Source organism: Tachysurus fulvidraco, chromosome 16 (assembly GCF_022655615.1).
Source record: "Tachysurus fulvidraco isolate hzauxx_2018 chromosome 16, HZAU_PFXX_2.0, whole genome shotgun sequence".
NCBI lineage: Eukaryota > Metazoa > Chordata > Actinopteri > Siluriformes > Bagridae > Tachysurus > Tachysurus fulvidraco.
In genome coordinates this window covers 10,059,562-10,075,514 of record NC_062533.1, presented here as the reverse complement: position 1 = coordinate 10,075,514, position 15,953 = coordinate 10,059,562, and the positions used below count along the sequence as shown (strand labels likewise).

The window sequence follows — 15,953 nt, the reverse complement described above, 5'->3', positions numbered from 1 at the left end:
GTCTCTTTCGTAGCATCACAAGCCAGATTACAATACAGCAGCAATAAGCAGCACAGTCCTACAACTGGGAAGACAAAATCTGTTTAATATACAGATATGTTTATATGTGTATGTTTTATAGACAGGAATATTTCAGCATTTTTATCACTAACACACTAAGAACACAACAGCATTCCCTTTTCCCTCTCAAACTTCTAACCGAAGTCTAAAGGCTGTCGTTAAATTCCTATCAATAACTATTTCAGTTCTAACTATGGATGAGTTTTAATCAGCTTCCTAGATCATGAATGATTGTAGTGTGAACACTAGTATGGGCAGTTCCAAGGACCCTGGCTCACTATGCACTGGAACAATGATGACTCAATTTCCAGTGACATTCTACTTTCCTCATGAGTCACAGTATAAAACCAAACATTTCAAATATTTAAGTTCTACATTTTTAGCTTAATAATGTGCATTTCTGTCAGGGCTAGCTAGTTAAATCTCTAAACACTTAAAGGTCATTAGACTCCAAAAAAATTTTATATAGCTAAATTACGTAATCATTTGAGAGCTACAACAGCGATAACAAGCTTTTGTAGATGAAGCTGGCTCTGAGAGGCTACAGTAAATTCAATGCTATTTTCAGAAAGGGAACACCGTGAGCATCAATGCTCCTTAGATTTTCAAGTGAATTGTGGGATTTTTTCCAAAATGTTTAATTGAGTGTGTCCTAAAAATGTCAAAATCCCTGATCAGTGCCCTGACTAGGAAGCTGATTGAGATACAGTCTATATGAGGTGCCCATGTCCAGTCAGAGCCTCACGTTAGGTTCCCAAACTGATAAAAGATCAACAAACACAGCTATATGTCTGAATACATGGAAATGGATATTCATGCAGTTTAACAACCACCTTTACACGTCAATAATAAGTTTTGAATTAATGTTAAATGATCTCCATCATATAGAAGCGTGTTCAGCTTCCTGTTGATGATAAACACACGGCTGTGGTCTGAAGCCTTGTCTGACCAAACTGACCCTTCCTTGTAGCTGCCTCACATGAAATCCCCATCCAAACTGAAATGCTTGACTGCTTACAAATTGGTTTAATGTTAAACTTGTGCAAAAACAAATCCCAGAATAACTGCTGAAAATAACTAGACTTACTTTCTTTCAAAACATCAAATCTGCCAATGTTTGCACAATTTGAGCTCCGCAATATAAAAGTAAAATACGCTTGTAGGACTTATCACTCAATACTTGTACAAATTTTAACAGCAGAATTGTTTAGTGAGAACGTTTTGCTCACATTGCTCTTTGTGCCTAATATTGGATTTATACCAGTCAGATACCTGTGTGAACACAGTGTTAGACAGTGTCTGATGTGATGGGATATTAAAATTGTTCTAAAGGGAGATCAAGTCAAGTAGCTTTTATTGTCATTTCATCCATATCCAGTATAGCTGAAGCAGTACTAAGTGAACCGGAACAACGCTTCTCCAGGACCACGGTGCTACAAAAAAAATGACATAAAGCTACATAAAACAACACAGAGCTAAGGAACTATAGTAAGTTGTTAGACAACTTATCAGAGGAATTGTAAGAAATGTCATTATGTACCTTAAATATGACTTTGTTATGCAGATTTACAACGTAGGAACTAATCTGAAGACGGAATATAACGACCACACAGTCAGGAGCAACAGGGAAATTGAAGCTCCCTGAATTTCATGTCAACATGGCTGTGAGGAGAGATGTCAGCGTCTTGTCCGTTTATCTGCTCAGCGACCCGTCTGAACGTTTTCATGCTGCAGTACATTATACACAAAATACATCATTAATGTTACATTAAACCGTCATGTTCCAGATCCTGGTATGCGCAAATACACAATTATAATATAATCTAACGCTGCGACGGTGGAGCAAAACTGACAGATACAGACCATTTTGAGTTAGTAATATCTGAAGTTCTAATGAAATACATTTTTGTCATATTGGAGGCAAAGGCTCTGAAATCAGAATCATATGTTCTAATTTCAGCGAGCTGCTGAGGCGTACTGTGATGCGTTCAAGCTGTGGGTTGGTGTGTGTGTGTGTGTGTGTGTGTGTGTGTGTGTGTGTGTGTGACACACGAACGAACAGACTGCTCTGTGTGTGTCTGATAGAGAAAGAAAGGTGCGTGTGAGTGTGTGTGTGAGAAAGTGTGTGTGTGTTTCTTGTTGAAGGGACTAAAACACCTGCATTGAATAAAATCTGAGCTAAAGCAGCAGAACAATACATTTCTAATAACCAGGAGAGGGCAAGCTACTGTAGAGAATTCTAACATGGTCCAGCTGTGTGTGTGTGTGTGTGAGAGAGAGAGAGAGAGAGAGTGTGTGTGTGTGTGTGTGTCATTGTGTGTGTTACAATGTGTGTCTGGCATGCTCTGGTTCATGTCAGGTTCTGATTGCGTTTGGCTGCGGCTGAAATGAGTCGAACGGCTCTTTGATTAAAACAAGAAAGGGGGGGTGTTGGGGGGTCCATGGCAGGAGCAGAGAGAGGAAAATCCTGCAGTTGCATGCACATTTTTTTACTCTTGCTCACACATGTTGAATACACATATCTAAGCCTGAGACTGCACATGCAATTCATGGATATTTGTGTCCATGCCACTTGAACGCAGATGGGCTATGGTACGAGAAACATGCTGCGTGTGTGAGAACACTAATCCAGACAAACACACACACACACAGTACACAATAATACTAAAGGTCCACCAGCACACAAATTTAGTCCAGTCCTTCTAAAGCCTGCACTTCCTGCAGAGACAGGAAGCAGGAAGCACTCATTCGGCCGAGCGCTTGGGCTTTACTCGCTTCCTGTGATTTCAACAGAGGAACCTTTCAAGCCATTTAACTACCTTAGCCGTCTATTGTCTGTCTGTCGTCTGGGCCCTTAGGGTTCTATACTGAATAGTATTTCTCAGGAATGTGTGGCTGGGTCTCTAATACAGTGTACACACACCATGCGCAGACTATGCAGCTATATAAAGTAACAAAAAAGTTGGTTTTTGCAGAGAAGTAACATCTTAAATCAAAGCATTTTTCATGACCAAATGAGTACACGACAACTTACATCACGAATCCACACAAACTTTTGCTTTGCTAACTAAACCTATGTTTAGTTAAACAATTTAATTATATCATTAAGAAAAAAAATGAACAAGCAATGTCCATTGAAAAAATTCCATAGCGGTCGAGACACTTGCGTGCCTCATACTACAAGTTCATACATTTTACTTTTTACTTTACTTAGTTGTTGTAATTTGAAGAATATGGCTTTAATTTTGTTAAATTCTGTCATTCTGATTGACTTTAACCTGTTCAACTCTAGGCCTATTTTTGAGCCTGTTGCATGAAACCGACATTCTTAATTTAAAATAAGTATTTTTTTCTGTCACAGAGTGCTCATCCTTATATCACTGGATTCTGCAGAATCTGGTTGTGTTTGTAACGTGTTGTGGCCGATTGTTTTTGTCCAATTGTTTGTAACGTGTTGTGGCCGATTGTTTTTTTACGCACAATGTTTAAGCATTTTATTCTGACTGTTTTTTTAGATGCTTGGTGTTGGAATTGTTTTATTAGGGTGGAAATAGTCTTTTTAGTGTAATAACGGAGCTTCTTCCTGTTCTTCTGCTATTCTGAAGGTGTAGATACATTCAGCCTTTGTATGCTTAAGAAAGAATGTATAATTTCTGTTCTGGCTCAGTTGCTCATCATATCCAAGACCTGTTTTAAAGTACCTATTATTGTTTGATTTAAAAAAAAAAAAAAACAACACACACCAAAGACTTCATAAAGCAGAATGTTTCTGTCTATAGCAAAAATGGTTTTTTAACTATTTTCACCATGAACCATGTTAGATGACGATGGAATCACAAATGATCCTGTATTTTGAAACTATTTGAATGGCATTAATTTGCATATTGGAATAGGATTGGCTCTTAGGTTTTATGACATCATAACACAAACACATTGTAGAATAAGAATAAGACAAATGCTCCACCCAAATAATTTAATTATTTGCCAATAATTACACACCAGTCAGGAAAGTGTAGTGAAGTAACACCACCTCAACAACACCTCCCACCAAAACAACACACTACTGGGAAGTTCCCACAGTTGGGAATCTCTTGTGTGGGAGCCCAAATGTACAATTTATAATCTGATAGTACACTATATCTAGCATGCAAAAGTCTGTGATATAAGTCAAAATTCAAGTGTGTGTGAGAGGAGGCGGATATGGACAATGCTCTCTCAAACTTTTTACACACAAACTTTAGTCACACACCTCATCAAAAAATGAAGTGTGTAACTAAAACACAGCAGGGGTGCATATAAACCTTAAGCTCAGTCTAAATCAGGACCTCACTGCACACAGATGTGAAGCTTCCCACAATTCATATTGCTCCCACCATATGGAGGAGAGGGAGCATGAAGGTGGCTGTTTACAATCCAGCAGGGATTACCACCTCCTGGGCCAACGATGGGTGGTCACATGTTTCTAGCCAGTCTCACTCTCACACACACACACACACACACACACACACACACACACACAGACACACACACACACACACACACACACACACACACACACACACACACACACACACACACACACACACACACACACACACACACACACACACACACACACACACACACACCTCTGTAATGGGTAGGGCAGTATTTGACCTCTAGCCTTCAGGCTCTAAAAGAGAAACTTCTGCCATTAAACAGTCAATCTTGACCTATTATCCAATCGAACGCACCACTGCCCACATCTGGATGGTGTGTTTGTGTGTGTGTAGGGATGTTTAACAGCCTGGGTGTAGGGTTCTGACTGCCGAGTCATTAAGATGTTTAATGGTGAAAAGGTTCCAGCTTTGCTGTAGTTAAACAGGACTGACCTTCAGAGCCGTGACTCAGTGAGCTCTCTGTCCTGACTCTGGGGTTCTGGCTCTTCTAATAGAGCCGTATTTGTTATTTCGCCTGTTTGAGGCTAATGTAAAAAGGCTCACGACATGCAGCGGTGCACCTGTGAAATGCACCCCTGGGGAAACGCAGGCTCCTCCAACTATTTCCCGGCCCTTGGGGAGGACTAAAGCAGAACCAGATGGGGATGAGTGGATCAGCGGGTCAGATGGGGTCGAGAAAGGATGGAGCGCATTTGTGTGTGCGTGTGAGAGCCAAGCATGAGTGTGTTTGTAGGTCATGTTTATCATGATACCTTCCAGACCAATTTAATGAAACATTATTTAACCCAGCTTGTTTGTTCACACACAACACACACAATAAAATACATTGAACACTTCTCGACTTTTAGTCATGTGACAATAAAACAGACATTATGAGGTTTTATGATTTGAAAGTGTTGTGAATAAATAAGTCATTGATGCAATATTGATTTTCTAATCAAATGCAAAATAAATAAATAAATAACTACCCAGGTTTGTACAGGATACGCTGATTTATTTTTCTTTTGCTTAAATACAACTTAAAAGGTCCTGCTTATTTTATCGAATTTCTATGCAAGAAAAATTTGATCGAGATTGCTCCGGTAAATCATCATTAACATATGGTTTCTGCTGCTTAATTTATGCCGGGTTAGTTCTTTAATCAAGGTCCTAATATGGTAGCATTACATTTTCTTCCAAGCATTGCTGAATATTTTTTAAATTTGTTGCATAATTCTGTACCTGGCAACACAGCATATACTGCTCTGAGCAACAGCAAGAACATAATTCAAATCTAGTTTTTTGATGCTACAAAATCCAATGCAAAAGCCACAGCTGGAAAAATAAATGATTGTTTTTAGTCGTTTTTATTATTTGTATTTATCTTATATGTTAAAATAGTATAAAATAAAAATTGTGTAAGTTTTCTTTGATGTTATTCCTCTTTTTTGTACTTTTCTGTTTTGAATTCTGTTGAATGTATCTATGTGGACGTATCATCATCATCATCATCGTCATCATCATCATCTCATTACCTGAACTTTTACCAATTGTTCACACAAACTTCCCAAGTTTTGGATGATCCTTCCTCGAATACGAGACAATTGCACTTTACATGTTGCCACTTGCATGGTTGTAAATTTAGGCTTATACGCCAGATGCACACAAATTTCATTAAATTAAACTCCAAATAAAGTTGGAAAGGAATTTGACAGCTCGAACACAAAGATCCACACAGAAACACACAGACAAAGAAGAAGATGCTGAGTGATAAGGCTGGAGGACATGGTCCCCAGAACCTTTTGTGAAAACATGTCAGGTAATTGTGTGTGATGCATCATTACGTGCAGTGGAAGAGAACGACAGAAAACTCATCAAGTCACTTAACACCTTCTCTGTATTACACACTCACACACATTCTCACATAGGCCTCAGCTTTTGCTTGTAGTCATTACCGAAACTGTTCTGTGCAGTTCAGGTGGGCATAATGACAGACAAATAGACAGAGATGACACTGCCCACATCATCTAACACGAACACACACAGGATTTTGTCACTCTTGTACTGTTGTTGATTTGAAAGCAAGGAGACTGTTGGATTTAAAGCAACTGCTTAATGTGATCTCAATCATGGATGATACACCACTCAAGAGTGCTCTGACCAGAGGTTCCTGCTTCCTGAAGACCTTCTAATGTAGAGAGTGAGAGAAAGAGAGAGAGAGAATCTCTCTCTCTCACATACACAATTTTCTAACATGTACGGAATTTCTAAGATGTTTTTCTTTTTGTAAAAAAAAAAAAAAAAAAAAAAGCATTACACATGCTCAAGTAGAACATGGATTTTAAACACCTGAATTTCAAAACAATATTAAAATTTAAACCATTGAAAAGAAATGAAAAGGCTCTGAAAGTCATGATATACAGAGTAATGTATTTCATTCAATCTCAAAACTCACTCTCTAACACACACACACACACACACACACACACACACACACACACACACACACACACACACACACACACACACACACACACAGAGAAAACTGTTTTTATTGCCTGTTACAACCAATCTGTCATGGGCCAGCTTCATAAAGACAATAGTCAATGCTCGACAGTCTCAAGGGGGTAAAAAAAGAAGAAGAAAAACACGAGGCTGCACACCCATTTAGCTCATAGTGAGGTTAAGAGTGCAACACCCCTGACACACACAGCTATATTCTCAGCGTTTCCAATCTGATCTGGCTACAGTGCTACACTGTTCCCTTCATACAGAGGCTGTTTGGCAAGCATCTGCTCCCCCTTTCAAACACACCCACACAAGCCTTTCTTCGTTTTCCGTTCTGCTGTCCTGTGTTACAGGGCTCTCTCGCTCTGCCGCTCCACTCTAGACTGGGAATCCGGTAAAATTGTGTGGCCCAGTGTGTGACATATGAAGCAGAGCTGTTTTAACTGGAAAACTACCACGTCATAAAACGTGTGTGTGAGATTTTTGTGCAGTCTAGTCCAGTTCCCCCATTAATAATTTACAAAAAAATGATGTGTTTAAAAAAAAAAAAAAGGTGAATGTGTGCAAAAAACCAAAAGTTTAGATAAATAAATAATGAAAGCAGGTGGAACTGGAACAGGACCTGTACCAACAGGATGGAGAGAGGGAGAGAGAAAGAGAGAGCGAGAGAGTGAGAGAGAGGATAAATTATTTATGAGTGGAAAAACATGATTGATGTGGGATATTTCATTTCCCGTAAGTGTACACACACACATGCCAGAAGCCTTCTGGACTTCCTCTTGGCCTTCAATGGACAAACAGGGCCTTTTTCAGAGGAAAAGTAAAATTCAACTGCATACAGAAAGGCTTTCACACACACTCTCACCCACACACACACGCACACTCACACGCACACACACCTGTCCCGCTGGCCTGAGATGCTGAGGTTTGTTTTCTGCTTGTTTTCATGGACGGTGTCAGGGAGTCAAATACTCACCGGGCTCAGATTCCCTTCAGAACTCAAAAACATCTACCACAGAGGATTTACTGTCAGGACGGATGGAAGCGATCTACCGAGCCACTAAACAGGTCTTCACATTTAGTGCGTCTCTGTGCCAAATTCAAACCCAACCACTGAGTTATGTTCAGATGAAACTGTTCACAACAAGAAAATGAGTAAACAATAAACAATGCTAATATTCTGTGGCAGGAGACGTGTAATGCAGGCCAGAAAGAGTGTGCTGCGGGTTCGCTGCTGTTTTCCTGGATCTCAGGGAATGCAACTGAAATGAAGCCAAAAGAAAAGAGCACGCTGACTTTAAAGGTGCAGTTTGTAATGATTAAAATGTTTCTAGACCTGTAATAATTATAGAACTTCTACGATACATTAAGAAATCCTGATTTGTAGTGTTGCCAAAGCATCTGGTTAGGTTTTTTATTCCTCCACTCCAGGCTTCTGTTTAAACAGTTCTGGCATGAAATTACCTCCACCAGCAACTGACACAGAGCCGCTCAGCACGCTCTCTTTTCCCGAAAAGGGATCCTAAAAGACAAACATCATTTCTATAGAGAGGAATCAGAAATTCATTAGAATTTCAGTTTGTCCTGCAGGCATCAGATGGCTCCAAAAATTACAAACTGGCCCTTTAAGAGATTAAACTTTCTGCCTGATGGGCCTGATGTACATTACAGAATCAATCTCACATGCATGATACAATCTACCCTGGACATTCTATAATGTGTCAGAGGAACGATAATGGCTTTTTATTGCTTTGGTTGCAAACAACAGATGTAGAACGTCATGACACAGACATATCCTTCACTGCCGCTGAGTAGGTTTCTGGTTCGGAAATTTTTTTGAAATGTACTACAGAGTTTTCTTACATTTTCCTGTCAAATTAGCCATCCAGCATTCTGAAGGTTTGATACACTTTGTTTTATTTAGCTAGTTGGCCAAATAAATATGTGAAGATGGACACGGATATACAATATGCCAAAGACATGACTGTAAAGACCCGCCCACATTCCTATTGACTGACACGACTCACACTAAGAGTCAATCTCGTTTTGGCATATGACTTTTCTTTGCCTTTTGAGTCAAAATTGCTTGCATCATCGTTTAAACTGTATACTGTATGAAAATATATTAGCAAGATTTAGCCAAGATCACAAAAACCCACAATGCCATGAAACCATATCCATCATCCTAAACGTCTCCGCTTGCATAGCTACATGACTGAGGCTCATATGTCCAACTTTGTTACTAACACATACGAGTGTGCCCTTTTTACTTATTAGTCTGATGATAAATCATTAGGCTCACAATCATTGCATGTTATCACTCAGCAAAAATAATTTTTCATCTAATAGAATAAGAAGGAATAGAGTTACTGAGGGAAAATCTGGTGGAACGAACCACATTTATGTTTCACCTAGTGGCAATACAAACCACAATAAATGACACACGCACGCACGCGCACAGAGTTACTTTATCGTTCCAAATGTTGGAAAAGACAAACCCTATAGTACTGAACAGAGAGGTCACAAGTATAATATGCTGCTACACTGAGTGATGAGGTGAGAGTGAACAAGTGTGTGTGTGTGTGTGTGTGTGTGTGTGTGTGTGTGTGTGTGTGTGTGTGTGTGTGTGTGTGTGTGTGTGTAAGTGAGACAATGACTGCGCACCCTCTCTGTGATGAAATACGTATCTTGCTGACAAAGCAGAAGAAATATAAAGTGAAGATACAATAGTGAAATTTACACAGCGGCTGGTGACCTGAACAGTGAAAGGTGACTCAGAGGTGAACAGAGTTCAGTGCCGGGTTTCAGAATATTAAAGCAAAAGCCAAACTTGATTCCAAACTTGTTTCTTGCTGCCTCTTGCACTGGTTCTATCACCACTGATATTTCCCCCCTCTGATCCTTTGATCTTTTCTCTGCCTCTCCCTCTCAGTGTGAGACTCGGAAAGTTAGAGATTCTGGTTACAAAGGGCATGTGAAGAGAAGAGAGGAAAAACAGAATGCAAGTCATGAGAGCATGTGCTTTCATCCTCAACACAGCAGGAAAGTACTCGAGGATGTCAATCCCAGGGAAAGCAGCTGACACACACACACACACACACACACACACACACACACAAACACACAAACACACACACACACACACACACACACACACACACAGAGAGAGAACGAGAGAGAGAGAGAGAGAGAGAGTGAGAGAAGAGAGAGAGTGAGAGAAAGAAAGAGAGAGAGTGAAGAGAGAGAGTGTGTGAGTGAAAGGGAGACAGAGAGAGAGAGAGAGACAGAGAAAGAGAGAGTGAGACAGAGAGTGTGTGTGTGTGAGAGAGAGAGAGAGAGAGAGAGAGAGAGAGAGAGAGAGAGAGAGAGAGAGAGAGAGGATGTTTGCCTTTCTATCCTTATTAGGACCTTTAATTAACAGACAATGATTTTTTTTGATAATTAATGCTACACTAAACTTAATTCTAAACCATATTAATTCTCAAACTCATATTAGCTAATAAACTAAATTAAACAAACATTTTTAAATAAAAATGTAAAGGTGTAGTTTTGTCTACATAATAAAGTATACAAATATTGTAGTTTTGTATACATAATCTTTTCATGCAGTCCAGCAAAATATCCCCACAAGATATTGCCTCAAAACTCTCACTTAGTTTATCTATGTGCTCTTTTCAACTAAATAAACATAACAGCTTTATCGGTATGTTTACGTAAAGTGACATAATTGGCTAAATATCTTAATATATTTTTTTTTATTCATACTGTGCATCCTAACATGGTTTTTATGAACACTCGATGGCTCTATTTAATACATGATATAAGCACAACTGAACGGATTTAATAAAACGTACGCCTAAATATGTTCAACTTGAACATAATGTGTTTCTTCAGTGGAGAAAAAATACTCTAGGATCTAATACTAAGTCTATAAATTTAATAATAATAAAAAAATAAAATAATTGTACACATTGAAATAAGGAGCGAGCAACTTGTGTGGAAATTTTTCACAGGTGTATTTTAAAGCAGTTTCTGCCTACAAAATAAGTAGAGAATTCCTGATCCAAACAATTGTAACAGAGCAGCAAAATAATAAGGTTTATCCTGCACAACAGGAGAATATACAAGCACTGCAATAACAAATATCATGCAGCCCTACACAATTCAAACCTCAATCAAGCTTGAAACATTAACCGTGACCTGACTTCGGCCCCAAGAACATTCAGTCCGAGTCGGACCTGATCCATTGTACTAAATATTGAATCCAAATCAGATTACATCTTAATGAAATTTCTGAAATCCCGATCCGTACTGAGCACACAGGCTGCTTTACCTCGCTTGCACCCATTTTCTCGTGGACATGCTGTAAAGGAGAAGACATTGCCAAATATATATATATCATATCATATGTAAAATAAACTCATATGTTCTACAAACTGTCGTAGAAATGACATTATTTACATTTACTTTATTTCCTTTCCAGTGTCACCCAAAAAGAGGATGGGATTTTTCACTCAGTTTCTATACTTCTGTAAGGCTGCTTTGAGACAATGTGAATGCAGTGAACAGTCATGCCTGAAGAGACCAAACTCATCTGAAGAGTAACCTTTCATCTTAGAATAAAGGTAATCGGTACAAATAAGTGTGTTTTGATTTACAGAGACTCCTCCCTCTACTGGAACAAGTGAAACACAAACCATGAAGGCAAGTTGTCCTCATAGCATAGCAGAGGCACTGTTAAATCCTTTAAAGTGCCAGCTGTGTGTATACACGTGTCTGGTCAGTAAGAATAAAGTGTGCTCAAACAAGAAGATACACAGATGCAGATTTCTATCTTCAGTGAGACACTCCCAATGATCTTATATTACTGCAGCTAAAGAAGCCTATAGATCAAACTTATTCCGTGGTATCAGAAAAGTCGTTTGGCTTTTAGTATTCCAGAATTTCTTTTCCATTTTTAGATGAAATTCAGGTGTACGTCACCAGATGTTCGCAGAATGTCAAAATAGACATGTATTGCTATCATTTTTAGGACATGTGGTACTCTCAAGGGGGTAAATACCGGCTCTCTCTTCGTTTCTCTCTCACACACACACACACACACACACACACACACACACACACACACACACACACACACACACACACACACACACACACACACACACACACACACACACACACACACAATAAGGTGGTCTCAGATTGCAGCTGTGTTTATTTCCCTTGCTGGATGTTGGCCACTGGATTCTAAAACCCCAAACCCATCACGCTAACCTCTCCACCCCAAAAACCAAACTCCATCTACGTACTACACACACTTTCTCAAGCAATCACTACGCGTTAATGTGAAAAGATGCTGCGTGCATTACACCATTTCATATACAAGCTGCCTTTTAACTTTACTGCTGAGTCAATCAGGTGTAAATCACTCAATACTGTACACAAATAATATATACCAAGCAAAACTACACATAGGCTCAAGTGTTTAAGCACACAGACACAAACTACACTCTCTCTCTCTCTCTCTCTCTCTCTCTCTCTCTCTCTCTCTCTCTCTCTCAAACACACACACACACACACACACAATAGTTGTTACTTTGACAGAAATGCTGCATTTTCCACAAATGCTATTTTAGAGCTGTGTGACTCAGAAGACTTCACAGATCTCACAAAAAGTCACAACTGGTACAAAACACCTCCATTTTCCTAAAAGTCTCCCACACACCGTGCTGAAGCCCAGAGCTCTCACATTCAATTTAACATGGAGTAAAACCACTCGAGGGAGAGAAAAAAAGTACACGGAACAACACGATGAGAAAATTAGCTTGGGTTTAAAATTATATCAAGCTTGTAAATGCAGCAATAAGCCAGTGTTTGACTTTGTGGCCATCTTTTCCTTCATAACATTTTTTAAAGCTGTTTTTGCTTTAAACCAAAGAAATAGTTCCTCACATCCAAAAGGTTTGGAATATGAACCTTTTCTTCTGCACTGGAGATGTTAAGGCTGTTAACATGAATGGTTATAATTACGAGTCTAAATAATCGCACACTCACTTCAGAAGTCGTCTGTCAGCTCGGTATAATCTTTTGTAAATAAACAGACACAGAGTCTATAATCTATAAATCAAATTTGCATTTTATCCTCATACAAACTGCTTCTAACAGACATTTCTGCTCTCAAAATATGACTGTGTACTAGGCATCATTGCCACCTCGTAGCTCCAGGGTTCCTGGGACAACAGTAAGTTTAGATTATAGCCTGCATCACATGTCCTTGTGTGTGTGTGTGTGTTTTTTTCATCTGGGTTGTCTGCTTTCCTCTCGCCTCCCTAAAACTCACCCGGCACTGAATTGGCTATACTGAAATGTCTAGCAGTAAATGAGTGTATGATTGTGTGCACTTGTGTCATATTCAGGGTGTACACACACACTACACACTCGCTCTTCCTAAGACAGGCTCTGTGTCCACCACGACTCAGACCAGGACACATGGCTTGAAAAGGAATGAGTAATAAAGTTCATTTATAAATTTAGTGAAAGTACTTCTGTTTACATTGAACTCTATTTTGACTGAAATGTTTCTTAAAAGAGGAAAAATGTAACTATACAATGATATAAACATTTCCCACAATAAAGAAATATGAACAATCCTGTTAATATGATGCAACTTAAAATAAAAAGCTATATATTAATAATAAATAATAACACAGTTGATTCTGTGTAATTCAGAATGTATGACAATTTCATACTGCTGCAAACATTCACTCAAACAGAAAACGTTCAAAAAACACTGTCTCGGTCTCTCTCTCACACACACTCTCTCTGTCTCTCTCTCACACACACACTCTCTCTGTCTCTCTCTCACACACACACTCTCTCTGTCTCTCTCTCTCACACACACTCTCTCTGTCTCTCTCTCTCACACACACACTCTCTGTCTCTCTCTCTCTCACACACACACTCTCTCTCTGTCTCTCTCTCTCACACACACTCTCTCTGTCTCTCTCTCTCACACACACTCTCTCTGTCTCTCTCGCTCACACACACTCTCTCTGTCTCTCTCTCTCACACACACTCTCTCTGTCTCTCTCTCTCTCACACACACACTCTCTCTCTGTCTCTCTCTCTCACACACACTCTCTCTGTCTCTCTCTCTCACACACACTCTCTCTGTCTCTCTCTCACACACACACTCTCTCTGTCTCTCTCTCTCACACACACACACTCTCTCTCTGTCTCTCTCTCTCACACACACACACACCTCACCAGTTTCTACTGATGTTACTATCGTAACGTTAACACAATGTGTACATCTAATCCTAACAATGACACTCAATATCCAAAGAAATGTTTTTTTTTTTTTAAAGTTTTTTTTGTGTGAAAAGTGTATTTTTAGTGACCTTCTCATATTTGATGAGCTGTTGTCTTGGAGACTTTAGATAGACTGCACATACATGAGAGTGATGCAGAGTTTATGACTATGAAATATTTTCTTTACGTAAATGATAAAGCTGAACATGAGATTTACTCGTAAACTGATTATTATTATTACTATTATATATAATGTTTAGATGCTTATAGAATTGTAATTGTTATATACTATACATAACAATAGATATATCTATCCATCCATCCATTTTCACATCTTTATATCTAAATTCATCCATCCATCTATCTATCTATCTATCTATCTATCTATCTATCTATCTATCTATCTATCTATCTATCTATCTATCTATCTATCTATCTACGTGTTGAATGCATGGACTTGTCTGAGAGTTTAAGTTGTATGAGACATGTATGTCTATAACACGTGTACGAGACACAGGCTTAAAGTGAGTGTGTAATGGTTTGCTTGTTGTCACAGAGCTAAACTGGTGGTTAGAAGCTTTGATGTTCGCTACATTATCATTGTTGCTCCAGGGCCAAATTACAGAAGCTTGGAAATCAAACACGAGTTTGCTGATACAACATCTTGAACATCTTCAAAATACTTAGTACACTTGTCTATGTGTGTTTCCTCTTGTACAGCTCTACACTGTAATGAATCCATGTGTGTGTGCGTGTGTGTGTGTGTGTGTGTGTGTGTGTGTGTGTGTGTGTATACCTCCACATAGTCTCTGGCATGGCCCCAGTCTCTCTTTGAGTCCAGATTACCCAGGCTGAAGCACTTTAATTGGCCGAGGTGGATCTTTGCCACTGAGCGGCTAATTTTCCGTGTCACAAAGTTAGATCCTGCAAAATATGCACGTGCACACACACACACACACACACACACACACACACACACACACACACACACACACACTTAACTACTACTATTTATACACTTTCAATTCAGCTTCAATAAACATCATATACAGCGTCCTCCCCCATTTTGCGTATCTTTAACTTATTTTCTCTTTCTCTCCTTCTCCCTTTCGCTCTCCTCCTTTTCTTCCACCCCCAATGCAAAAATGTCAGGATAAATCTCAGTTGTCAGGCCAAAATAAATCCCGCAGTGTGTCAGTCAGTCAGTCATTTAGTCGCTCACAAAAACACAAGCACACACAGGCATAAAATGAGAGTCTTGTCTAGTCAGTGGACCACCCTAGAGGCAGCGTGAGCCGCTCCAACGTCCTGCAAAGCTGCCAGAGACACACACACATACGTGCTCAGTTCTGTGGGAAACCTTGGGCGCTCGAAAGACCTGCTGGGCTGGGCTGCGTTTAAAAGCAGACAGAGGTTGGAGCTGTAATGTAGTCAGTAACTCCACTCCACCACAGCTGCAGGAGCGGTACATGGGGGCTCAGGCTCGGGTTACACTCGCACTAAACAAGTCCAATAGCATGAGTGTTCAATAAGCAGCTTTTATAACTAGGAAACTTCCTTTAAATGCTCCTCATAATGCGTGTGTGCGTGGACATGCGTGTGCACGTGTAAACGGGTTTGTGCAAGTCAGTGCACCCAGGGTGCTAATTACTT

General features: G+C 39.5%; 1 protein-coding gene across 2 annotated transcripts in view; it reads right to left on the bottom strand.

The window, feature by feature from the left end:
- The window catches only part of gmds (GDP-mannose 4,6-dehydratase), a 73,461-nt gene that overhangs the window by 21,911 nt on the left and 35,597 nt on the right, over positions 1-15,953 (bottom strand). For both annotated transcript variants that reach the window (XM_027133244.2, XM_027133245.2), the window contains one exon: positions 15,097-15,224. In XM_027133244.2, coding sequence (XP_026989045.1) covers positions 15,097-15,224 — 128 coding nt within the window. The remainder of the gene's footprint in view (positions 1-15,096; positions 15,225-15,953) is intronic.